At 41.0% G+C, this 26,775-nt stretch overlaps 2 protein-coding genes across 2 annotated transcripts; both read left to right on the forward strand.

Annotated features, from left to right (window-relative positions):
* Positions 1-465: 465 nt before the first annotated feature.
* On the forward strand, positions 466-18,877 carry MAT1A (methionine adenosyltransferase 1A). Its single transcript, XM_075109706.1, has 9 exons — positions 466-811; positions 8,152-8,229; positions 9,095-9,217; positions 10,959-11,071; positions 12,602-12,745; positions 13,455-13,673; positions 16,654-16,836; positions 17,344-17,477; positions 18,108-18,877. The coding sequence occupies exons 1-9, from the start codon at positions 718-720 to the stop codon at positions 18,208-18,210; spliced, it is 1,191 nt and encodes a 396-aa protein (XP_074965807.1). The 5' UTR covers positions 466-717; the 3' UTR covers positions 18,211-18,877.
* A 2,901-nt stretch (positions 18,878-21,778) lies between these two features.
* LOC142064477 (uncharacterized) lies at positions 21,779-26,545 on the forward strand. The gene is made up of 6 exons (XM_075109519.1): positions 21,779-21,940; positions 22,257-22,336; positions 23,803-23,917; positions 24,651-24,757; positions 24,997-25,111; positions 25,940-26,545. Exons 1-6 carry the CDS (start codon positions 21,874-21,876, stop codon positions 26,125-26,127), a joined length of 672 nt encoding a protein of 223 aa, XP_074965620.1. The 5' UTR covers positions 21,779-21,873; the 3' UTR covers positions 26,128-26,545.
* The last annotated feature ends 230 nt before the right edge of the window (positions 26,546-26,775 follow it).

A 26,775-nucleotide genomic window follows, 5' to 3' on the forward strand; every position in this document is an offset into this window, starting at 1 on the left:
GTTTCGTCTCTCAAATATGCATGAAGAATGAATGAAAATATAAAAAAAATATTTCATGGGAGAAATCTACTTTTCAAGAGATTAAAAAGTAAAAGGAAAATACGGTTATATGATGCAGAGCAAACTTCTTCCAGTCTTTTACTAGGAAAGACACGCATTTGCAGATTTTTGTATCTATCCCTGTAAAACCACAACACATGGTTGGAAGCACAACACAGATCCCAGATTTAGGGGAGAGACAAACAGAAGAAGCAGCTGACCTGAACTGTCACCAGTGCTCCTGGATTACTTCATGCTCAGTTGAGTTGCTAAGATAACCAATCTTGCACGGGTTGGATCCAGAATGTTTCTAAGAACTGAGTTAATTAGTGAAATATCCTAAAGTTAACTAACTCCCCTGCCAAGAAATGGGCTCTTCCATTTTCCTCACATGATTATCTAGGCACTTTCACTTTTCCATATATAGGAGCAGCTCAGGGACTGACAGATCAGGCTAGGTAGGGATACAGACTTCAGGCACATGCATACTCCTTGCATGTGTACCCAGCTGCAGGCACATGCTGATTGCACACACTGACGTTCAGGCTAGCGTAAGAGGTAATAAGCAAAGACAGTGATAGTCCTGCTGATAAAGAACTTCTCCTTTAAGAGAAGGCACTAAAGGTAGGACTCTTCGGCCACTGTTTATAATAAGCCAGCAGGAAAAGCATCACAGTCATGAATGGGCCAGTGGATGGTTTATGCGATTACACGCTGGATGATGAAGGGGCTTTCATGTTCACGTCAGAGTCAGTGGGAGAAGGACATCCAGGTAAGAAACCAGCTCTGGCAAATGTGCAAAAAGAATAATAGTTTCATTTCAAATGTTTTAAAGCCTGAAGAATAGTTCATCTGCTGTTCATCTTATTATAGAAGTTATTTGTAACAGGGCTCTTTTTAATTCATTTCTGCTGGACCGTGTCCATATAGACTACAGAACCGCTATAACGCGGGTGCTTCCAGCAGGAGTTGGTGTGCCTTTGCAGGGTGTGTGTTACACTGAGGAGGGAAGTGGGGTTTATGGTTGCTGCTTCTTCCTTTTCATCTGAATTTCTTTCAGTGTTACTGTGGAGACACTACTGTGTCTCTGATAGACTCAAGTTTCACATATGGAGAAGAATGCATAGCTTGCTTCTCAAGTTCCATATCTTTATGGGCTCTGTGAAACTGTCCTGCATATATGCTATGCTCTAAAACTGTCACCCACGACAGGAATATCTCTAAGCAGGCTATTTTAAAGCATTTAAAAATCAATGGTCCCAGCAGCTGTGCATGGCAAAGTTGCTGGTTTTTTTCCCCCCATACCATCATCTGATGCAATATATGGAATTTCTTAAGCAAATAGTGGACAGTTATTTGCTAAACTTTATGTATGGTCAGCAGAGCTTAGTTCAATTTTATTGAAAACAAATGTTCATCCACCATAAAAATGTACCTTATGTCAACAGCAAGTGTTCCCCCAAATGAGGCCAGGGGACAATAGACTGTTTGATGTCCTGAAAAGTGTATTTATTTTAGAAGCCGATTTGGTGTCCTGTGCCTTTTGCTATAATAAGGCTTTTTCAGGTCTGTACTCGTGTTTACGTGGGTAAATCATACATGGGTGGAATGACATAGTAGAGAATAAAAAGGTCAGCAGGGAGAACTTTGTGTCTCTAATTCTGATACTCTTCCATAATATCAACTTATTGCTGCAGACTGAATCCATGGCTGATGCAACGGAGTTACACCTCTGTCATTGTCAAGGCAGCTACATCAAGTTAAGCCAGTTGGGGTTCTTTCTGATGTAACACAATCAGAAAATGGCAACCACTTTCGGTCCTTGGGACATAGGTCCCATCTCAAATTTATATATAATTAGATCCAGTGTCTGTAGCTCAATGTAATTTATTGGGAAAAATATTATACAATATAGTAATTTTAAATAGATGATGGTATTTCCAGAGATGACAGGTCACAATTTATGCTGCTCTAATCATTGTTTGTAATCCCCCTGGGGCAATAATAGATAAGTCTCTGAACAGGCAGAGTTTAACTGAGTCCCCAGGTTTAACTTTGTCCCTTGGTTTCCATACTTTACCGAGTCTCTTTTTGTCTTGATTCTCATTTTAGGATTTGGCCTATTTTTTAGTACTTTTGCACATACCCTTCTTTATTTCCAAAAACTCTATTGGTCCCTAGTAAGCCGCCTTTTAGCCCCCGTGAGCATTATTTCCCTCCTGTGCTGAAATACTGGGCAGGCCTTTGGGAAACAGTGTTGCCGCTTGTTAGATTTGAGTACAGCCCCTCCTCTGGCAGGGGTTGCCAGATCTCAGGGTACCGTGAGATGCAAAGTGGGAACCCGAGACGCTTGTTGTAGAGGGAGTGGAAAGCTGAAATTTACTCAGACGTTTTCAAGACTGTGCTGCTTATACTTTCTTAAACAGCCTAGGTCTTCATGCAGGGTACTGAAAACCCAAATGCCTATGGCAAAGGAAAGATGCACATTTTCCGGATCAAGGGAGGACAGGTTGACAATAAGTCACTCTGGGTCGTCCTGCAAATTCTTGCTCCTGAACACAGCCCAGCAATAGGTCTTAACTGTCTCAGCGATAGCTCTAGTTTCTGACAGCAAATTGACCACCCTTACATCCTGGCCGGCACCCCTTTTCTCCGTCTGTGGTTTTACATGAGAGGTGTAGATGTGCCATTAGGTTTTTATCTCCCAGGAAAATCTTGGCTGTTTCTTAAAATGGGGCCCAGTGCCTGAGGCTGTAGTTGGGCTTCTGACATTATCAGCAGCGCTAAAATTTTATGGTGAGTTTTGAGTTCCTCTGTTTGATACCAAATGGATAATTTGTGTGTTCTTGGTTATTTCTCTTCTGTACGTGATAGTATAATTTTGCTAGAGGGCATTATGTGAAGTAAAGATCCTGAGCCAGACCTTTGTCTGGTGGAAATTTGAATTGTTCTGATTATATTAGCTGAGGATTGAACGCTTTAATGGGGACCTCCTTCTTAATAAAACAAAGCAGGAGAAACTGCATGCTTATTATTTGGGTATACAGAGAACTGCCTTACACCTGTGCAGTGCCTAAGAGTTGTGTGTCACTAAGAAGCCCAAATTCTATAGAAGCAAGTATTAGCTGGCAGTAATTAAGGCACAGGTATTACCTATGCTCCACAAAGACTTTATAGAAGACTCTGTTTATCCCATCTTCTCACTCCAAATTCTTCAAAATCACATGGGTTTAAAATTTGGAACTTCCTTCCAGAAGGTCTTTAAGCCTGGCATTTAGTGGGGTAAATTCCAAAGTCTCTGAAGACTTACATGTCACTTCTTTGTTTCAATATAATAAAAACACATAGGTAGTAGCATGGGGAAGAGAAACATTTTTTTTTAGGTAGCCGTTTTTTGTCACTGCTCCATTTTGCTTTGTCCAGTAGTGTCTGTCTGTGCTGCACAATGGTTTCACTGTGCTTTGAAAGGCATTGTGTGTTTCTCTGACCCACAATGTCTTACAGGTGCCAAACCACTTAGGATTAATTCCTTCCCCTATCTGGTGTGACTTCAGGTGGAATTGCCTGCAAACAGAATGTCATTCAGTTTTCCAGTAAGTATCAAGGACTGTCTTTAAAAATATAAGAGAGAACATCTGCTAAAAGCACTCTCGGATTTTCAACCATGTTAAAAACATATGTTTATCTTCTGGATGTTCACAGAAAAAAAATCACACAAGAAAAAAGAAAACAAACTGAAAATGCAGATCTTTCCAGCAAGTTGATGCTTGCATGTCTTATATTAACGTTATATATGCTTAACAATATCTGACATTGTGTATACTTAACAACACACATAATACTTCGGTACACTGTGTATTGAACACAGAGAACAAATGTACAAGGTATTTAAACAGTGCAGTGTTAATATTGAAGTACCACTGCAATTACCAATTAGCACTCCTCAAGAGTCTTTTAAATAGGGAAAATGTAATACAGCACAATTCAGCTATTCAAAGTCTTCCTAGTGAAACTTTTTTGGTGGGAAGCTTAGTTTTTGATGAAGTGCTCATGATAAGCGTCTGCATTTCTTGACTGTTTCAATTTTTTACCAGAAAACTGAGAACATATTTTGAATATATAAATTCATATTCTAGTTTAATATTTTTTTCTGTTGATATAAATAATGTACTATTAAAAATGCCAAATGTTATTTTGATGATCACAGGTTTTTAAGAAAATCAACCTTACCTTTTGAAATGTTCAATGTTTATTATGTTTCCTACACCATCAAAGCCATAAGTGTGCTTGTACCTCTTGTGCTTCAAAGGGCGGAGCTTTTTTGAATTAAATTTTCAGTTGTTACTACTGTTCATAGATTTTTTTTTTTTCCTCTCTGTGTGGTGAATCTGTGAAACTGAATTCTTGGGGAGGTCCTGGGAACTTGCACATGTCATGGCTTGTGTTACAGAGTCTGATTGATGTAACAATCTAGATTGATGTAACAAACTTATGTCCAACTATTGGGAAAACTCTGAAGCTTCTTTTAATTACTGGAGATCACTACTGTTGTTGAATGCCCCTTTACTTCATCATTTGACAACTGGGCATTTGGTTAGGGTTTATCATCAGCTCCCCTAGACTCATTCATTCCTTTTATAGTTAGCAAGAGCTGGTTTACAGCTAAATGGCATCTCTGCCATAAGGCTGAGTCTGTGGGATGACTGGATTTCATTAAAAGAATTCATGCTTATCTAATACTTTCCTGCTCAGTCAAGAAATCCTCAGCCTAGACATCCCTTTTGCAATATTCATCCTATGGGATAGTAGTTCACAGCATGAAAGTATGCATGAACTGAATAAGAAATATTACATAATTTTTTTTAGATGATAATGCCTCACCAGGGGGTGAGCCATTCTGCTTCCCCTGTTTCCCAAAAAGAAGAAGAAAAAAAAACCAGGAAGGAAATAACGGACAAACATATGCTGTCACATTTAGCAGCTAATAAGAGAAATGGACGGTTGAGATGAGAAATTTAAATAACAGAATGCAGTGTACACAAAGCCTGCTAAGCATTGCTAAAAATAGAATGCCTGGTTTTATTTTACACCAGAGACCTTTACTAATAGACTTGCCTTTAATTTAATGCATTAATCAGCCAATCATCCAGACAGATTTCTCTTTCCAGTCTTGATAGATGTATCTGTGTCTGGATTTGATTCTAGTTGCACTAAAACTGTTGGTTGTTGCACCAAAACTGTTGGTTGTTGCACCAACAATCAGATGCGGCATGAATTGTCAAACTGATTTGTCTCAGACTATTTTAATCTAAAGGTATGCTATCAGCACAGCAGATTAAATTATTTTAATTTATTATTTTAATTCATTAAATTCTCACATAGATTTTAAAGAGCAGAAGGGACCTCTGATATATAATCTGGTCTGACCTTCATACACAGGTAATAGTATTTCATGCAAGAATTCTTCAAACATGCTAGTAAATGATGGTTGAATTTCATTCATACCTTTTAAAAAGATACCAGATATTCATCTAGAGATTTGAAGGGGTAAGGAATCTTGCATACCTCTAAGTGAATGGTTTCAATGGCTCTCACCCTTTTAAGATTTTCCTTTCTGAATTTTTATCTGTCTCTCTTTAATTTCCAGCTATCAACTGTAGTAAAGTTATTGTCCATCAGACAAAACCTTTTCTCTCAGCCTATTATTTTTAGGTTCTTAGAGACTGTCATCCCAATGTCTATTCGGATTTCCTTTGGTAGGTTGTCTTTCCTTCAGTCTTTCAAAACTAGACTGAGCTTGATTGATTTTGTCCTGTAAGATATACATTTCTGATTTCGGGCATTCTTCTCAGTCTGTCCTAAACCTTCCTGCAGCTGCTTAACATCGTCTTTGGAACACCACCACCAAAATCCAGTATTTCTGTAGCAGTCTCACTAATGCTATTATATGGAGATTATTTCATTTCTATGGATGACTCTTCATCTTGTTTTCCAGTATGATCTTTTCAGGGTAACAGTTTAGTAACACAAACTCTCCCCTTCTGTAAGTGTGGACTATGCTTTTTGTTCATGAATGTTTGCTGTGTTATTTCTCCGAGAGGGGAGCAAAGAGCTGATTTTCTACCTACCAATATCCATTAAATACTGTAGATACTAGTGATACAGTTGACCCAAAATAAACCCCATGAAAACGTCCTGTTAAATCTTTACTTATTGATTTCCCTGCCTACTATAGCTAATGCTTCTTGAAACATTTCATGGAAGTTTTAGTTCATAAACTAATTTCAAGCACAGCATGCAAAACCAACATTAGGTTCCTTGTACCCGATAGGTGCCACGAGGAGAAGTGAGGATGAATTAGTCATACAAGCTTACCTATACTCTTCTTGAATGTTTTGGAAAGAATGCATATAATATCCCTGTATGTGCCATACAGGGAGCTTAGCTACTGGTATCTAATGCAATTGAGACATGTTTCATGTGGAACAAGGACAGGGATAAAGGTTGTTCCTGGCATAGAAACTCTGGGTGGTGAAAAAAAGACTACAAAGCAGTCCCAGTCATTAGGATTTTACTGCAGGGCATTGGCCCTGCACTAAGAAGGTCATCCTATCCCAGTTGCTCTGTTGTCCCACCCAGGTAATCAAAAGTTACATATTTTTGTCAGTAATGTTTGCTTTCATGCTTGAAGATATGACTATATTTCCTTATAAAAATGGAAACTTTGAAGAGAGCAAGCAGAGATGCATTTTAATCGCTCCTGCCACCTTTGTCCCCAGTCTTGCTAAAAAAGGTTCATTTGGACTTCTAACTAACTTGCAAGAACGGTGCCTGATTCTTGTTTGGTAATAATTGTCCCAAATTTAGTAATCCATGTACAATTCTCACAAGGCCGACAGTTCCAATGCAGCCTACATTTGCTAATTGTCTTTTGTGTTCGTTCTTTTTGTGTGGAAGTGGTTAATGTGAGTGTCAGAATCACTTTAGTTCTCTAGTCTTTGATTTGTCCCTCTTAGCTAAATATACACCTTCCTCATGAAAATAAATAAGAAGTTGTTTTGACTTGAGGTTAAATGTATTAGAAGTCTCTAATGACAGACTCTTACAAAACACTGCTTTTCAACAGATTGTGCTGCAAATGGCAAGGCCGGGATTAATTCATCTTGCCACACAACATGTTATGGCAACCTCTAAACATAGTATGCAATATTAGGCATTTTTGAAGAACAATAACATTAAAATATATGAGAAAAATTACCATTTTCTCACAGAAGGCATTGTTATGGTTGCTGCTCTTTTGTGTTCATTAGATTAGCTACATTATTTGATTAAGAATCATTATTAATTAAAAAGGTAAGAAAAGAAAAAGAAAGAAACAACGAAAAGAAGGAAAGAAAGAAAGAAGATTACTATGATCAACCTGAGCTAAAGCCTTTATATTTGGGATGTAACTGAAGATATACTCCAGATTTATGTCAGGCAAACTTCAGTTGGTAACCCCTTCTTGGCTCTGTGTGCGCTGCTCACTCCCCTGTCTTAGGTGGGTTGCAGGGATTATTAAGGGATGGCATTGCAGGATGGTAGGAAGCAGTGAGAAGAAGCAAACAGGCACCTGAGACAGCTGTGCATCATCTGTAGTGATCTAAGCTCTTTCTCAGGCTTTACCAGCAGTGTTGTTCAGGTTCGTTCTAACCTTCTGCTGGGGAGATGGAAGTTGATGGTGGAATATCATCGTCATGTTGGAATACCACTAATGTAGAGTGCATGCTGTACTGGCGTATGGTGTTAGAGGAGGAGAAGGCTGGGAGTAAAGCCTCTTAGCCTCTCAGGTAACTCTATGTATAACACGCTTGTTTCACACTTAAGTGCAGAAAACTACAGGTAAAATTGTAGTCAGTATTAGTCCACGCCAGTAAGTAAATCCCTCATTGTATCTAGAGGCTTTGCTTGCAGGATGTTGCATATGTCCTTCTATTTAGTTAGTTTAAATACTCCAGTAATAAGCAATAAAAGCATTCCTTGCTGAAACACTTACCTATTCAAAGAGATGCTGGCAGTCCGTGGTTTGAATTGAGTGCTATGGTTTTGAATCACAACTTTGATGCTTTGCAGATAAAATCTGCGATCAGATCAGCGATGCTGTACTAGACGCCCATCTCAAACAGGACCCGAATGCCAAGGTTGCTTGTGGTAAGTTGTTTGCTGCTTTGCTTTAAGTCATCAGCCAGTCACTGTTCTTTTTTTCATGATGTTATCATAGAGCTTGATGCTATCGTTTGCTAACTCATTTTACTCTAGAAAAATTGCATAAGAATTATAGTCTTCAAGAGGAGGGGAGATGAGAAGAAACAGTAAAGGTTTTTATAAGGATTGAAGCCTAAGCAAGGCTGTAGAATGGTAGGATAGGTAATTTTGGGTGCGGACTGAATTTTCCTGGGAGAAACAGATTGGGCTTCATTACAGTGGATTTTTGAAAGAATATTTGAATGTTTTGTTGAAAAGTTCATTTACTATATTTAATAAATTACTAATTTTTCAGCCCAAGTCCCCATAAATGCTTGTTTTTTGAAATCTCTTCAGAAAGAGTTGTACCATCAACCCTCAGGTCATTACCCCAATTCATGTATTATGTAACTAAACCCTATCTTCCGATTCTTCCTCCTGGGTCTGGAGGCAAGTTTTCAAAATAGGTGATCACCAACTATTTTTTTTTAGCCTCAGTATGTATCTTAGAGTGCTTAAGGATCAAGTGGATTTAGAAATCCCAGCTCAATGCTACATTTCCCTAGAATCCGTGCAAATCACTGAATCACGCGCAGTGTTCTGTCTTTCCCATTTGGAAATTGGACATATTAGTCTTTTCCTTACTTTCCAATATATGGTGAGTATGAAAAGAATTTGTTGTAGAAGGAGCTAATGTTGCTAAAAATACTGGTGGAAAGGACTCACACTGTATACACCCAGTAGATCTCAAAACCATCATCACAGCGTGTTACTTGTCTTAGTGGGGTGGGTTATTTTGCTGTTGTAATCCTGTTTTCACCTCTTTTTTCAGAGACAGTATGTAAGACAGGAATGGTTTTGCTCTGCGGGGAGATCACATCTCATGCTATTGTGGATTATCAACGAGTTGTCCGAGATGCAATTAGACATATTGGCTATGATGATTCAGCTAAAGGTTGGTGGAAAAATTAATGAAATCCTTGAAGAGCAAGCAATAGGCAACTGCGGAACAGGTCTGGCACCACTTCTGTGTATGGGCTTTAGCAAGCCTGATAAAAACTGAATATCCTGTGTGAAAGCTGCGTACATGGTGCTATGTGATACACTTTCTGGCTTTATCCCAGTAAGTAGAAAAACCATCATACATTAGTTAAAACTGAAAGGGAGGAGGCAGAGTAAACTATGAACTGTGGTATTAGGCCAGAATAGTTAACGGCAACCTGAGCCACAGAATCTACCACTCCTTCAGACTTGTGAGAACTGGAATGTTGGTTATTCATTTGGCAAGCCGGTTGATGCATCTTGGTGAGAAAGAGAGGGAAGAAGAAACCTAGTTCATTTCGTTGTTGTACCATTGTGTATTTGCACTGTGGTAGCATCTGGAATTCCCAGGTGTAAGGCAGGTTCACACTGTGCAAGGTGCTCTGTTGCTCTGACCAACTCCGCCTACACTGAGGAGTGTGTCATCCAAATCTGGGTTGTGTAATGTACAAATGATAAAAAAGGCAAAATGTTTTATATACCAGATACATTCAGCTTTCTGATTTGCTGTGTATGTATGTGTTTATACATGACAAATATCCCACGTACACTGCTACAATGAAGTGCATCCTTTAAGAGCGTTTGGTTAAAAGAAAGTTGTTTCCTGCGGTCCTTTAATTGCTATTGAATTTATAGGGAGCTTGTGGTGGGAGAATATTATTTAAGCTCATCTGCAGGTTACCTCCACCATCACGTAACAGCAATGCTTTCAGAAAATGCTGGCAAATCTAGTAGGTCATAAGTCTCCATTTTATCCTAAGTGCCAAAACTGATAAGGGGAGATGCAGTGACCCAGTAAAAAATAATTTCTATACAGAAGTAAAACAAAAAGCTAAAAGAAACAGTTGCACACATAAATATAATTTTCTTCTCTACATAGCCTACTTAAAAGGCGGCGAAGAGCATTCCTCAAATGGATCATGTGCGTATGGACATGCGTATATGTTGTATTGGCCGGACATGGGTTTGGTCAGCAGCTGTCAGTAGCTTCAGTTCTAGGAAAGGTTGGATTTGGAGAGAAGCAAGTTACTATTAATATACCTAGGAACAGGTGGAAAATTTTGCCACAATCTTCTCTAAGTCTTTCCATTTCTTTTTAAAACCTTACTTTTGGTCTTTGAAAATAATATAAAGTAAATTCCCACTTCCAGATTTGCTCTGAGACTTGAACCTGTTTTTTTCTCTGCTCGTGGCTCACACACAAACTCCCACGAGAGGGTTAAGTACAGTCACTGCTTTACATGTACTACAGATAATGTATCAGAGAGCAGAGCCTTCAGTTGCTGCAGATATCAGCTCCTAGGAATTTACGTAGGGTTTTTTATTACTATGTATTTGGGAGAGGCTGATTATTTACTTTTTTGACTAGTTTCTGTAGTTAACAATTCATAATCTGAATTGGCTTGGCATGGGGTGCCAATGCAAGAGAAAATAAGCAGTAACAAGCAATAAAGGCAACCCTGTATGTCCCACCCCCTCCCAAAAAAAGGTTTCAAGTGTTTATATTTGACAAAAAAATGAACTAAAAATAGCAATTAGGTTGTGAGCTCTGAATGCTGGATCCTTCAGAATGAAAATTTTGTCATATGGTTCCACGTTACTTTCCTTAATTGTGACAGAAAAATCTAATTTGCCACTATTCTTTTTCCAAACAGGCTTTGACTACAAGACTTGTAATGTGTTAGTGGCACTGGAACAGCAGTCACCTGATATTGCCCAAGGCGTTCATCTACACAGGGATGAAGAGGACGTTGGTGCTGGAGATCAGGTAGACAAGACATCGCATCTAAAACACCAAAGCTGTTTGAGTGGAAAGTTTATTCCATCTCATTACCCTATTTTCTAAATCAAAACCCATGTGAAGATTTCCACACTTCCATCTTGGGCTAGCCCAGAATAAAAACCGTATATTTATTAAAACAGTTGGAAATTCTTTGAAAGCAGACTTTTGCTTGGTGTTTGCTATAGCACTCCATGCAAGTCAGGAGAGCTCGGGCAGTTTGTAGTAGCTGAGGATGTGTCCTCTGGAACTTAGCAAAGGTCTTCTGCTTATGTGTTTCATGTTTTTGTTGAGTAGCTTTAGATTCATTAGACCATTCATCTTGCAGCCAGACTTGTCTTGTAAGATGGAATAAACAAAGGATTTTTTTGTTTTCACAAAGCTCTTGAGATTTTACACAGCAAAAAAATTAGGTGGTTTCAACTGTCTGCAGCATTAGTACAATAAAAGCAAATACGCCAGAGTACTTTCAATTCCCACTTATTTCCCGGAGGCAGATATTGTAATAGGTGTTCCACATAATTAAGGTTGTCCAAGCTGCATTTCTATGAGCTAAATAACACATGTAGATAATTACGGTGTGTTCCCAAGAGAAAGATGCTAACATTAAAACTCCATAATCTGACTGATGGCAGCATAAGTGAATTTAACATTTACAGTAGTTATCATTAGTAGTAATATCTAGTTTATAACAATGCAGTTGAGAACCATAAGTGGAAATATCAGAGTCCAGGAGCCAAGCTAATATTGTTCAAAAAACCCTTGAGAACTAAATTAAAATGCTTTTATGCTGTCATGTGGACATAATACTATGTAAGATGAGAAGATATCTGGCTTTCTTTGGCACTTTGATGGCCTCCCTTCCCATTGTATCAAAGTACCTTCCTGTCTTTATTTTTTTTGTATCACAACATACGCTGGGTAAGGAGAAAGAAAATGCTGCCAACTATTTAACAAGTAATGATCTGATGCAGGGAACATGTCTGAATAATACTAGACGTGTGTGGCACTGCAAATCTGAGGCAGGTGCCTTAAACTGTTGGGTGGTACCTCCTCTATGCCGTAGTCAGATCCCCTTCCACTGAAATGTCAGATGTGAGCTGCGGTATACCTGTGTCTGTATTCATATATAAAAGCTCCTACAAGCCGTCCAGGCTAACGATAACACCTTTCCTTTGACAGAATGGCGCTGAAATTGTTTTGCTCAAACAGATGGGTTTTTTCCTATGAAAGAACCTGATTTTTCTTTGCAGAAATGTGTCTGGTTTTCTTCAGGGTTCCAGCTCAACATGTAAACCTTCAGGTTTTCAGTGAAAAATTCCAGGAACGCAGTTTGTTTCTCATTGCACTGTAACATGTTTGAGCCTGATCTGAGTTTAACCTTCTTGGACTGTAATGTAAAATAGTAGAAAGTATACCCGAGGGTACTGTTCACTCTTTGCTTCAGATGAAATCTCATTGCCGCCTTTGGTTGTGGTGCTTTTAACAGTGATTGAAGTATCTCTTCTCCTCCTGTAGGGTTTGATGTTTGGTTATGCAACAGATGAGACAGAGGAATGTATGCCTTTAACAATTATTCTTGCTCATAAACTGAACGCCAGGTTAGCAGAGCTGAGACGTAATGGCGAACTTCCTTGGCTGAGGCCTGACTCTAAAACACAGGTGAATACTAATTTCATTCAGTTTTCTCTGTTTTACTAACACAATAGCATTCCAGTCATTTATGGATAGTCCGGATAGTTGAAAACTACCAGTTTTTTCATTTCCAGAAATCATAAATGTTTTTAAAGACGACAATTGATATATCAGGTTATTATTATCAGAATATCAGGGTAACTTACAAGTAGCAGATAAAGCATTTCCACTGTTATGATACTGTCTCCTTCAGAGTTGGAAAATGGTTAACACGTATCGGAGTGCCAGGAGTACTCAACCACCTATGAGTCAAGAAACATTTAACCCTTCAGACCTAAGTGGTCTGTGCTCATTCAAAAAGTGACAGGAAATCCTATGAATTTATTTGTATGCAGGAATTTGGGCTGGCCTTTTTGAAGATGCACCGAGAACATAAATTTTGGAGGCTTGGGAGTTTAGCTGGAAATCCCAACTGAAAGGCACATAGTGGACAGTTTCACAGAAAATCAGATTGTCCATATTGGGTCTTTGGGTTTTTTCTCACCACGGCAAAAACAAAGAATGAGAAAGTAGGCTTCAATTCTCACACCTTGGCAGTGATCATTGTCGTGTCAGCATTGACATTTTGCTACAGTTTTGCTCTTGGAATAGCATAGCATGACGTTTCATGTAGACCGGTAATACGTTTTATAACAACTTTGGTTTTTTTCTTCCTCCCTCTCCCTGTTCCCCTCAGGTCACGGTTCAGTATATCCAGGAGAATGGCGCAGTCATCCCAGTGCGCGTTCACACCATTGTGATATCTGTGCAGCACGATGAAACCATTTCGCTGGAGAATATGCGCAGAACCCTGAAGGATCGTGTAATTCAAGCTGTTGTCCCTGCAAAATACTTGGATGAGAAGACTATTTATCACCTTCAACCTAGTGGACGTTTTGTTATTGGAGGGCCTCAGGTTTGTGTTGTATTATTTTGGTGCTTTTATCAGCTTGCCTTTGTCATTGGGTGTGTGTCTTAAAAGAAATGCTCAGCTTTTTTGGCATGTCTGTCCTAAGGTGTGAGAGACGAGGTGTCTAGTGGAAGTTTTAACTGCAGTCATATGTGGGAGAAGCACCCAGGGTGCTGTATTTCAAAGTAACCTTTGAGGGCATGGTTTTATCATACACGTGTTGTGACTAGGCAGGCAAGTTGAGCTCCATCTTATATTGCACGTGGAATGTACAGCCCAACTCTGGGTTTCCTCAAACCCTCTCGAGTCCAGCACTGAGACAGGTAATGCTTTCTCACGGAACACATGCCTTACAGAGAGACGGGCAAGAGGTTTACTTCTCTTACAGGGAGCCTGGTTTTCAGATCTGTATAGCTCACGCTCTTCTGCCTGACATCAATGACAGCTGAAGGTGTTCATCTGTTCTGAAAATCAGCCCCTGATAGGCTTCTCCCGGTGAGAAAATAAAGGTTGCTTTTGCTTTATCTGGGCAATGCAGCAGCTGGGGTTTATAATTTGATCCTGAACTGACAGAAGTCAGGCAGAACTTCCATTCTCTGTAGCATCAGCACTTTTGAGATTTAGTTTTTGAAAACAAATTCACCATTCCCAAAGTTTTAGTCTTCCATTCCTTTCAGAACTATCACAGCAAAGCTGCAAAGCTCCTTCCTGAAATTAGGTCCAATTTTACAACAAATCCAAGTAGACATTGTTTTTCTTTTGCTGTTCAAATTCATTCATTTACTGGAATTTGCTAGAATTATTTCTAAAGTGCCCTGTCTTTTTTACGTTAGTGCCCTGGAACAGGTAGGGAGATGTTGAGATTGATCATTATAATAATGATGATACAAAAGATGTATTTTTGTGTAGTTGAATTGGTTTTATCACTGTAATTTTGTCTATCAATGACATCCTAGCTTGTGGATGAATGGAGAGTCAAACCTGAGCTGTAACTTGGAGCAAATGAACCAATGCAGCAATCATAGCTACGTGCAAAAAAGAAGGCTACACATATGAACATTTACGGATAAGCACTGAACTGCACCCGTTAAAAAACAAAATCTTTCAGGTGTGCACTGAACTACACCCATTAAAAAATGTAATATAATGACATTTGGTAAGCCAACCAGGAATACCTTTTTTTAATCTGGTGGTGGAACTGCATTGCTTATGTTTGCACATACAAACATAGGCATGTTGCAGTGTATGTTCGCAGCTTTTTAAACCTAAGTTTACTTAGTATGGGTCAATCTGGGTGTGTGTCCGTGGCCTTACAACTGCTGCCATCACTTGTGCAATTTACAATAGCATTGGGGCAAACAGAAAATAACCGTTTCTTTCCTTGTCTTTCATGTCTTGAACTTTCTGATTACTTTTCTTAAAAGTATTACTCAGTTTTATTTTTAACAATGCTAGCTTTGGGGGGCTGCCTTAATCTCCAGCTCTGTTCATCTAGGGAAGACACAGGTATTTCACTTGGGATTTTCACCTTATGTCTTTGAGCATGGTGGTACCTTGAATTCTGGCTGTGGTAAAATTAATAATTTTGCTGCTATCACTGTTTTCCCAACAGCCACACCCACATCACAGCTCATTGCAAAAGTGACTTCCACATGCATTTGTGCTCTTTCAGCACCTGTAAACCGAGGGGTGGTTTTTTTTCCTTTCACCCGTCCATTTCTCTTCCTCTCACTCAGTTCTTCTATCAAGTCATGATGGCACACAAGGTGTTCTCATTGCAACTGTCTGTGCCACCAGAAATTAAGGACTGAGTCAAGCAGAAGAACTGCAGGAGGACGGGATCGTTTAGGCAAGCACAGCTATCTGCAATTCAGATTTACATCTCGTTGCTTTCTTAGCAGAATGGAACAAACAGTGCCAAAGGTTTTCTTCTGTGTATATGCACAGTCTTTCTAAGAAAAACGTTGACTCTCCGCTTGTGTTTGCTGTGCAAACATTCCAGCAGTTGAATTTTACTGACATGATATTCTGTAGACAAAGAATTTCAAACCTGCCTGCACAGGTGGAGACTGAATTTCAAATTTGACCCTGTTTCCATTCGCACCAGAAAGCTTAAACATTTAGTAAATCACGGGTCAGACAATTAGTCAGGTACTGATCAGCTATCCAAGATCAAATGAAAATATCAAGTACTTGTGAGGAGCAATCAGGATAGCTGTGTAGGCAGCCCGAAGGTTATCTGTGCTTCCTTATTTAATATTTTGGAATATTAATCTATAAGTATCTGTTCTTAGAAAGAAGTCATCGTTTCCCAGCGACCTATAACTGCCTACTACTCCATACCTGTTGCAGATAGTTTAAATTAGAGTATAGATATTTTGGGGTTGGAAATGTGGTTTTAGTACATATTTATATGGCAGTCTCTGTAATGATACTGCACTGGAAGCGCTGGGTGCCAGCCTCCCTGTGGTGGTGCGTAAGGTAGCACTGGCATACCTTTCGATGGTAAATACAAAAAAAGATGCCTACTATTTATTATTCACACAACTTCTGATTTTGACCAAAAGATATGAAATCCTGATATTTTTTTTAACAGTGTAAAATCTCTCAGCAGTTCCTATAGGCCACGTAATTTGTTAGTAATATTCTGTATTCAGTTTGGATGTGGTAGACAGGTAACTTTTAAACCAAAGTTCCCATATTGTCTGGAATAGCTACTTTTGAAACAGGCAGTGCGTGCTCTAGCTATCTGAGTGTAAATCTGTCTGCTTGACTGCCAGATGCTATTCATGAATGGCTTGTGTTACGAATCTGGCTTTTAAGAACATTTATAGTCACTGTTGCAGCTTGGTGAGACAGGTTCATATGGACAGCAATCCATATGTGGTGAACTTACACGTTGTTGTAGTCTTCTGAAGGATGCATAGCCTTGTCTGAGACTTATTAAAATGGATTGTAAAATGGACAAATTCTTTTACTGATTCAGGGTGATGCTGGTGTTACTGGTCGAAAGATCATTGTGGATACTTACGGTGGCTGGGGAGCCCATGGAGGTGGTGCCTTTTCTGGCAAAGACTATACGAAGGTGGACCGATCCGCTGCGTATGCAGCCCGTTGGGTGGCCAAGTCTCTTGTGAAAGCTGGGCTCTGTCGCCGTGTTCTGGTTCAGGTATGATTTGCCACGAATGTTGCTTTTCTCGAAAGGATTTTTCCTGTTCAGCTTTACCTTGAATACACATTGTATGAGACACTGTAGTAGAAACAGACGTGGTGATGGCTTGGGTTGAAGAAAGGAAGATCTTGTTGCGCTTGGTTCAAGACCACTGTAATGTCACTAATAGCCTATCAGCTTCTTGAAGCTGGAACTTTTCATTTAGCTTTCATTTTATTGGCTGTTTTTCTGGACATCTATTGAGCCCCCAACCCTCTGACACTTACTGTCATGGAAATGAGCATGGGGTGACTGGATAATGGGGAAGAAAGTTATCCAGAGACGTCAGCATTTTCAAAGTTTTCTCTTTTTTCCTACAAATACAGATTGTGGAAATATGGGAAGTGAAGGAGAGGCCTTGGTTTTCCTAAGATGGTTCATGAATGAATGCTTTGTTCTCATGCGTACTATTGCCCACGGAGGTGCCGTGTTTATTCGCTAACTGTGGTGTCTCTTTTGCCATAGGTTTCTTATGCCATTGGAGTGGCTCATCCACTGTCCATTTCACTGTTCACTTACGGAACTTCCCAAAAAACAGAGAAAGAGCTGCTGGACATTGTGCACAAAAACTTTGATCTTCGGCCTGGAGTCATCGTCAGGTATAGAAACACACAAAAAGGAAAAGATCCTGGTGATCACATCCTAGAAATGATGTAGTGCAAAACGTTTAGATGTGACAATGTAAGAGCCAGCCTCTTGAACTAGCATGCCATTGTTCCAGGCAGTGCAAATGAGACTTTCTCTCATTCTGTCAGTCTTCACAGTTGATACTTTTTATGGATCTACCAGTGTACCATGTCTTTTAAGATAACAGATACACTTTTCAAGTTTCATATGAAGTATATACTTTCAGCATTTGACCTTATATAGTATGTGGAATTCAAGTAAAATAAAATAACTTTTATATTCCAAGAATTTAAAATGCCTTGCTGTGAAAAAAAGATATGCTTCGTTTTACAAAAGGAATTGAGGGTTATTTCATCTTTTCCATTAAAATTAATAATTCCCAATAATAAGGACTTTTCCTGTAGCCCTAAAGTACTTCACATTTAAGTTTTGTTGTCAGTTTTATGGTTCTCCATTGGACATGCTCACTGGTATGCTTGCATCTCCAGAATGCGCTTCTTGACTAAGGGCATGAAATGGGTATCAACATCAGGATTTTAATGATAGCTATCACCAAGTATCTTAATGTAAGGAATTTTCTCTTCTTTTTATTATACACACAGGGATTTGGACCTAAAAAAGCCCATTTATCAGAAGACTGCATGTTATGGTCACTTTGGAAGAAATGAATTCTCATGGGAGGTGCCCAAAAAACTTGTGTTTTGACACCAGCAGTCACCCTCTAAAAACAGAAGGGAAGAGAAGCCCACTAATGATGAGGATGCTTCCGAAAACCAAATCTGACAGCTTTGTATTCAACAAAAGGAATTCTAGATTTTAAATGGAAAGAAAAAGAGGCTATTTTCTTGGAAATTGTTGGTTGTTTTTTTTTAACCCTCAGTGTCTTTCATTATCTAAGATATAAAGGACAGAGTCTGTTTTTTTAATCAGCATAAGACAACAAAATACTGTTTACTTTTTATTGCTGCTCTGTTGGTTCTTTTGATAAAGGCAAAGTATGACTCAGGTATGCAAACCAATGGCTGAACCTCAAAACTTTCATGGGCAAAGGCAAAGACAACTTTCCCAATTCTGACTAAGGATCAGCAGATCTCTTGCTTCTAATTAGACAACAGGAAATTCCGGGGTCCAATTTCCTTACTGGAGTTAGCACTGCATAGGGCTGGGGGTTGCTTTGATGGGAGAAGGCTGAATATCACGTAACTGTATCTCAGCCTCTTTTGTAGAAGATGTTGACATATATGTAATATTTAAATCACCTTCACTGGGTCCGTGCTGTTACTGTTGTGTTTCAATTACCTGTGTTTTTGAAACATAAGTGTTCTCCTATGAAACAACAATCATAGAATAAAAAGCTTTTTCCTACCACGTATGTAAAGGTGCCTTTTTTCTTTTTTTTTTTTTTTTTTTTAAATGTTGCGGTATAATCGTCCATCTCAACTCAGCCTCTTTTATACTCTTGCAGGATTTTAGTTTACCAACATAATTGAATTTTATTAGATTTTGGAATAGTGATAAGAATTTACCTACGTGTGTGGTCACTTGTGACCGTGTGTGGTTGACATGCTTAGTCCTTGTGATTAATAGAATAGAATAGAATAGAAACTTGGTGAAAACCTATTAGATTTTTATTTTTAACTCTTAGGTTTGTGCTATACAGTATTTTTTGCTCCCAGATGTTAAGTTTATTGCACGGCTTGGTGTAATTTTGGAATATAAGTGCATAGAAATAACTGCAAAACATCAAGAAATATATATAGCATGAGGTTAAAATGTGGACCACTACCCTGTCCAGCAATCTCTTACCGAAGAACTAGCCACTAGATGGCTGTGTCCCCCGCAGCTGTGGGAGCCATCTGCGCGGAAAGCCTGTCCCTCTCTGTGCCAGCACTCGACTCCTAAGTCTGGGTACCCGTACCCGGCTGCTCCTGGGGGGACAGCGACAGCCTCCGCGTCCGACCGCTCAGGGTAGCTGGTGCGCGTGGTGGGTGGGCTGTGGTCGGGACGGAGGACGAGGACGTTCCTGTGCTCACTGTATTGGCATATAAAGTGACAAACTACTTTTCGCAAAGGACTGTGGACTAAGCCCAGGTTTGTTTAAATTGCGAGGACGTGAGATGCCAATTACCCTCTGTGGTTTTGTTTGTCAGTAGGCAACAAGGAAGCGCTTCATCCTGCAATACAAGGTTTACCTATGCCTGGTCCCCCCAAGAGTCACTTAATCCTAGCTTTATGGTTTCAGCAGCAGCCTGTTAGCTCTTCTACACTGGAGAAATGCTGCCACCCCCTGTTTCGCTCCGAACTAAATGCCTTCGTACAGTGTCTCCGGAACAGATGTTGAGGTGGAAAGAGAGTGTCTGACCTGGATGATCATTAAAGAAAAGCTGCCATTCATTCCCTTCCAGTATGTCACAAACACAGCCTTTATCTGTTCAAGGCAGCAGTTTAGCCACTTTATTAACTATGCTGCTGTGCTATGTAAGCTGAGACAAACAAATAGTAGGTTTATGTGTAGCTCCTGATCTCCTGAGGCCTTAGAAGGTTAATCAATGGTCCTTGCTGGACACCTGGATACATTTTGGCAGGAAGCTAGCTTAAAATGCAGCTGCATTTTAAAGACCATATTGGCAAAAATGTCCCAGTGACTATTTCCCCAGCTGCATATTGCTCATCTTGCAAGGAGGACGATCATTGTGTGTGTCAGCCTCAAGAATGTAAACTGTTTGGAGCCAGGTCCTGTTGATCTGCCTAGAAACATAAACCTTGGCCTTCATTGCTAAAGACTTGTTTTGCTAATGAACTTTTGCCTAGCAGTAAGGTATGCAAAGGTGTTTTACTAATGATCAGGAAGTTCCCATTCATGCGGCCACAGAACTCTTTTGTGGAAGCATTACGGTCCTACCCTTACCTCTTTATTAAGACATCCCTGAGATGGCATAAGAAGGCACAGCTTTGTGAATGTGATGGAGGCCCCACCATTGGCTTCGCTGCTCCGGGATGTCCTGGTCATAATGTCACAACCAACAGAAGCAAGTGGATGGAAAATAAATAAAAATAAACCTGAAAAATTCTGTACCGATAAATGTGTTGCAACTGTTCTGTATAAATAACTATACCATGAAAGCAGAATGTCCCTGTCTCAACAAAAACAAACATCAGCGGACAAAATGCCCAGTTCTGCTCTGGTGGTGGCAGTAACCCCATTACAGAGCGTGTCTCTCCAGCTGGCTTGGTGGGCAGGCGAGGTCAGCGCGGAGGCTTGGCAGTGGGGTGTGTGTGACAGGCTGCCGGGTGCAAGGCTGTGCCTCTGAAACCTGCGTTTTACAGCTGGGGTCGGTCAGTCACATCCCTAGCACGTGAGCATTACCTGGATAATTGGGTTAATCTACTAGTAAATGTATAGGGATGAAATGATTGCCCTTTTGTGGCAGTGTTGCTAGCTATTAAGTTTTTCCCATAAATGGAACTCCTGGCCCCATTAAAATAAAACATTAAATTAAAAATTAAACATACATTAAATGAAAAATTAAACATACATTAAAATAAAAAACCAAATCAAAACAGAACTACAGATAGAAGACCCATGCTATTGCTGCTATAATATACACACAGCAGGCAGGGATGCAGTCGGTGATATAATATACACACAGAAAGTGCGTTCATGTTCTCAGGACTTATTTTCAGACACACACGACCCTTTTTGCTGCTGCTGTTGCTTTATTTACTCTGTAGTTAATAACCCAGAAACTGGAATTTGGAAACTGTACCTTGCCCTCCTTACCGAGCAGCTAAACTCTGGATGCTACAGGATATAGAGCACATCCCTTCGTCCAACTCAGTCTTGCCATCACCTGATGTTCTGAGCGTCCTCTTGGGGCGTGAGATACAGGGTTGAGCCCTGTAAGTAAGGCACACTTACATCTTCTGTATGAATGTGTGTGTGTGAGCAAGACAGACAGGCAGACCCAGACAAAAGGAAGGGTGTTGGGGGGGGAGAGAGCAAGAGCAAGAACATGACAGAGTGCTCATACACTAAACATGTTTACAGTAAACCAATTAATCTGAAAATTTCCCGGTGGGGTTGGCAGCAGCAGGGAAGGCAGACCGCCTCAGTAAGGTAATGCGCGACCTCTCCTTGCCCTCCCTAAACCACACTGGCAAACTCCCCACTGGCTTCCCAGCAAGTTGGGCAATATGTGCGTTCCCCCATCTGATGCTAACGCCTTATCACAGCACTGCCTTGGAGCGGGGCGCCCTGTAAACAACCGGTGACCCACAGCCATCAGCTCTGTGCCTTACTCCAGTGCCTCAGCTCTTAGGATTCACAGGCACCAAGTAACTAGCCCCTGGTCTCCTGCAGGGAAAAAAATGCTGTCCAGCTCCTGCCCACTCTGGAAAACACTGGTTTTTATAAGTTTAGCAGTGTTTCTTGCAGGTAAGTTGTTGCCATTCTTCAATATGACTAACAATTATTTAAATAGTGGCTGTCTTAGAGATATGAAGCATCCCACTTGGGAACGCAGCCCTGGGTGGCAGGAACAGGCAATCAGATTGCTAACTGTTTAGGATAAATCAATATTGGCACAGGGTATTCACATTTAAGCTCTGATTGCCTCGGGTATACAAGGTAGTGCTAGGACTGCAGCATAGTGGCACGATTCCCAAAAACAAGTACTGTTAAGTGGTATTTGGGGTTTGTTCATGTGAGGGATTATTAACGACCTACATACCTGCGTCCGTTCGCCTTTTAGGTTTTACTGAAATCAGCGCTTCTGCCCACCCAAGTGAATGCACAACTGGAACCGTAGAAGATCTGACTGAGCGTCTTGGGGTAAGACGTTGGCTGCATCGGCCATGCCAGGCCGCGCTTCGCACACGCCTTCGGTCGGTGGTGCTGGGAGCAGGGCCCCACGCGTGGGCCTGTGCAGCTGGGCAAGCACAGCTGGCGTATCGCTCGGGCAGTGCCTGCCTCGGAACAAAAGGGCATGGTGGGGAGGGGAGCGAGGTGGAAGAGCAAAAACAGACCAGTGTCTTTTGACCTGCAATGTCTTTGGCCCTGCTAACGCTAGCCAAAAAAGTCCTTGTTGTATTTTCTAGTTTTGCTTTGTTCCAGATATATGAAGTAGCTTGAACATAAACAGTTATGGGTTTTGCCTCACATGCATAACGTTGTTTTCAATCCCACTGCCAAATATAAAGCGCTAAATATTTTAAATACAAGTAAAACCAGCCAACTGAGAGCCTGTTTTACAAATTAGTGCCCCTGTGTTCTATGGGTTAGGGCGTGACAGACACCCTTGAAGATGGTAGAAATGGAAAAAAAAAAAACCAAAAACACCAGGGCAGGGCCTGTAAAGACATTTTTCACACATGGTTGAGACATCCATCTGTAAGCCAGCCCCGCGGCACTGATGGGTGGCACCGGGGCCGCGGATGAGCGCACAGCGCGAGCGGCTGCCTGGAGTGCCGTTCTCCTCACACAGGGTGGGGAGGGCTGAGGGCGGCGCTTGCCGAAGAGGCTTCCCCCCCCCCCCGAGATTTGAATGCTATTATTTTCTTTGTATGACTGATCCCCAGCACGTTCAACAATGTTTCTGAAAGCTTCAGCCCGAGAAGCAGAGTTGGCCGCAGCTGGCTCCTGCTTCAGCAGCTGCTGCTGAAAAGTGCACTCGCTGGTTTTCTTGCACCTGTGTAAGTTCAAAGTAATCAGTGTCTGTTATAATGATGGCGCACACTTGTGAGCTGGCTGTGGAGTTCACCACAGCTGTGCACTAACCACATATGTGCATAGGCACACACGTATGGACTGAAAGCTGTTTATAGGGGTACAGAGATATAGATAGATAAAAACACCCAGGGACATCTCTGTTTACAACCATTCACAAATATATATTTTTACATAGAAACTCACACGCAAAGTCTGTGAGAGGGCAGCATTGAGAAGATAAGAATAACAAACCAATGTTTTGTATAGAAAGAAGATGCATACAGTTGTTCACAAAGGCACTTTTTCATATATGGGCAAAAAAAAAAAAACCCCAAACCACCAACCCATGCCAGTCCTCCCTCTTGAATTCAATGCAATGGAAAAACCCTATTTAGCCTGTTTTCAAAAAAGTTTCCAGATTTCTTCTAATGCCATTGTGGGGAAATTAGTGTTGCTTAAAACGATATAATTTTTCAAGATGGTTCTTGTTCTGCATTAAAAAAAAAAAGGAAAAATATTTTACTACTTTCATACATTCATTCCAAGGCCTTTCCTCCTCAGCTTAGCCTTTTTCTCCTTTAACTCCACAGAAACATTCAGAATGCTTTCGTGACATGGTCACCAAGGGTGAAAAAGCTTCAATCAATTTCCTTGTCTGGACACTGCAAGAAGTACTGGATTCCCTGCGCCCCGCTCAGCAGCAATGTGAGGCGCCTCCTGACCGGCTGCGCCGCTCTGCTGGGCGCTGGACAGCGTGGCAGTGGCAAAGCACTAAGAAAAATATTTTCCCTACAGTCAGCGTGAGCTAAGCGGCTGCATTTCTTGGTTGGGGGATGAGGGGAAATACGACAACAGCCGGCTCAGCACCAGGCCAGAAAGCGCGGGTGCTTAACCGCTGTGCTGGCAGGCTCCTGGGGGGCAGAGCGGCACCAACGCGCAGGGCCCCACCGTCCCCGCAGCCCAGGCGCCGACGCTGAGCAGCCGCGCAGTCGCTGAGGCGGCAGGGCCTGCTCTGGCCTCCAGCAAGAGTCTCTCTGGTGTCTGGGAACGGGCACGTCAGTCACATTTTTTTCCAAGAAATATTTGGATATTTTTGGCCGCACTAGTACTGAATATTGGTGCTGTGAATGCAAATGCCACTTTGAGCCACTTTAAAAGTGTAACTGGATCTGATGGGGACTTTGCTGTCACAGTGACGAGTGATGGAAAAATTGGGTGTTGCCAAAAACAGAAAAAAGACATTTTAAACAAAGAAAAAAAAAAATGCTTATTTTGACAAAGTAAAATCTTTGGGACTTTTGACCCATACCCAGGTCAATAAGCATGCCTATGGTTTGCTTGGGAAGGGGGACACTTTTATAGTCACGTTCACACTGACAAGCTGTTTTCCCACTCTCTCTTTTTTTTTTTTTTTTTTTTGTTTCAATCCACTCAAAAGTTTGCAAGCAGCTACCTCCGTGCCCACTCCCAGTAGCCCCTAGAAACGGCGGGCTGGTGTGTGTCATCATTGACAATACTCAGTACTGCAAACCCATGTGCAACCAGGTAATATTCATGGGTTACTGCTGCTCTATGGCTGGATCTATTCATGAATTTACAAGTTTTCATTGTCAAATGCACAGTTTTCCTTGTTACACTTTTTTTTCTCCTTCAGGGCAGGGAGAGGGTTTAGTGTTTGTATTGACCTTCACTGGCTGAATGTTTCTTCATCTTACAGTTACCATGATGTAGCCTAAGACACTGTTTGTTTTGTTTGTTTTTCTTCCCCGTCCTTGTTTCCCAAGGGTTATGACTTTCAGTTCCTCAGAAAAAGCAGGCTATATGAAGTATGTGGCAATGCTACTGGGTTTTCCTGGACAACGCAGCTTACTGGGAGAAAGGAACTGGCTGTTTGTAACCGTGAGTATTTCTCAAATACATCTGGTCACAGGGGTGGAAGGCTTCGTCTGGTTTGTTTAAAAACCAGGAGGAAAGAAAAGGTTCTTTTATATCGGTATGCGTGACATTGTGCGAGCAGGCAAGCTGCTGACCCAGCCATCATATTAGCTTTACAGCTACCATGAAGGCCTGGGCTGGTGAGCATTGCTATTTCAGCTTGCATTAGCAAATGCGACAGGTATGTAGTGTTTGTGGGTGATGCACTTTTTCCCTTTTTAAAGCAGTAAATAGGTATCATGTTAACAGAAACCCTCCATTACACAAGGGCTGTGTGACCCGCTGGACAGGCAGCAGTAGGACATAAAACTGCTGCTTATCTCGCAATACTACTTGAAGAACCTCAGCAAAAATGGCCAATACCGTCACCATTCACTGTTCTGTACATACAACCCCCAGCAGCCGGACCCCAGCCAGCAGTGCTGCCTTTTTCATGTGGCAGCCCAAGGGCAAAGCCAGTGCCACATTAACATTTTAAGACTGCTCCCATTGCATCCAGTGAGCAACCTGTGACCTGAAGCAGGCTGGCTGACTCCGTTGTTATTGCCTTAATTTAAAACTAAATGTGCGTATACATACACAAATGTGCCAGCCTAGCTCTCCTGTGGTTAATGGACAAGAATTTACTGTTGAGCGTGCCTTGTTGCTGGAGCAGTTGTTTCCCGAGGCTTACCAAAAGCAACCATTGAAATCTTTAGTCTGGAAAATGGGAATATTGAGGCTTGTTTAAAGATCAGGACAAATCTAAGCTAATTCACCTTTTGTTGTTGTTGTTACCTTTGTTCTTTCCAGCCTCTGACAGCGCCATTAGCGGAGCTAAATCTGCCTATTTCCCCATGAACAGCACCTGTCTGCGCACATTAGCCTTCACTAAAACTCAGACAGAGCAGCTAAACACCTTCGTTGAAGAGCTTGAGAAGCAAGGCATCGATGGCTCCAACCGTGACAAGGAGGCTGATTGTATCATCTGTGGGTACTAGCGCCAAAATGCTTCTGCCACAGACCAACCAGCCATCTGCAATTTGACATGAGAAGCAGAGCAGTGAAATCATTGCTGAGACATGTAAACATACTACTTATAATTAGTTGAAGGACTAAAGATCATAGTCATAATTTGACGTCAGCTCTTGGGTAGAGTTATATAGGCTGAACCTAATCACATAGCTCACGGCAGAGGTGTTTCAAACAAAGAAGATCACTTTTATGGCTTAAATTTGTCTAGCTGGAATTAAATAAGACTTAGCGTTGTTTAATAGATGCAGTCATTACTTAAACACAATAAATCATCTTCTGTCAGTGGTCATTTTTACTGAGAAAGGGCCATATTTTAGTTGCTTTTACAGTTGCCAGTTAATCATTGTTGCTCTGCTGACTATTAAAGCCATGCAAGTCACAACAGTTCCTGGCTGCAGGGGTATAATTCTTTATTCATGCGCCTGCTTGATTGGGGGTTAAATCAGGCTATACATACAGCTGTTCAAGGTGCTGTGTTTTGCATGAGCCACAAACTTGAAGCACTGCAGTTTGCTGGTGGGACAGCTCAGAGGTTTCTCCTGTACTTGTCATCTAGAGCACTTCCCACAGAAAGACATAACCTTTAGGAATACTTCAGTGCACTTCTAGGAGTC

The sequence above is a fragment of the Phalacrocorax aristotelis genome, chromosome 14 (assembly GCF_949628215.1).
Source record: "Phalacrocorax aristotelis chromosome 14, bGulAri2.1, whole genome shotgun sequence".
NCBI classification, from domain to species: Eukaryota; Metazoa; Chordata; class Aves; order Suliformes; family Phalacrocoracidae; genus Phalacrocorax; species Phalacrocorax aristotelis.

What these genes read in the sequence shown, in the direction of transcription:
- MAT1A (XM_075109706.1), top strand. Translation starts at nt 718, where the DNA reads ATGAATGGGCCAGTGGATGGTTTATGCGATTACACGCTGGATGATGAA. An exon ending in ACGTTGGTGCTGGAGATCAG is followed by an intron (nt 11,072 to 12,601) that starts GTAGACAAGACA and finishes CTCCTCCTGTAG; the next exon opens with GGTTTGATGTTTGGTTATGC. An exon ending in GTCGCCGTGTTCTGGTTCAG is followed by an intron (nt 16,837 to 17,343) that starts GTATGATTTGCC and finishes CTTTTGCCATAG; the next exon opens with GTTTCTTATGCCATTGGAGT.
- LOC142064477 (XM_075109519.1), top strand. Translation starts at nt 21,874, where the DNA reads ATGCTGTCCAGCTCCTGCCCACTCTGGAAAACACTGGTTTTTATAAGT. An exon ending in GCGCCCCGCTCAGCAGCAAT is followed by an intron (nt 23,918 to 24,650) that starts GTGAGGCGCCTC and finishes TCCACTCAAAAG; the next exon opens with TTTGCAAGCAGCTACCTCCG. An exon ending in GGAACTGGCTGTTTGTAACC is followed by an intron (nt 25,112 to 25,939) that starts GTGAGTATTTCT and finishes TGTTCTTTCCAG; the next exon opens with CCTCTGACAGCGCCATTAGC.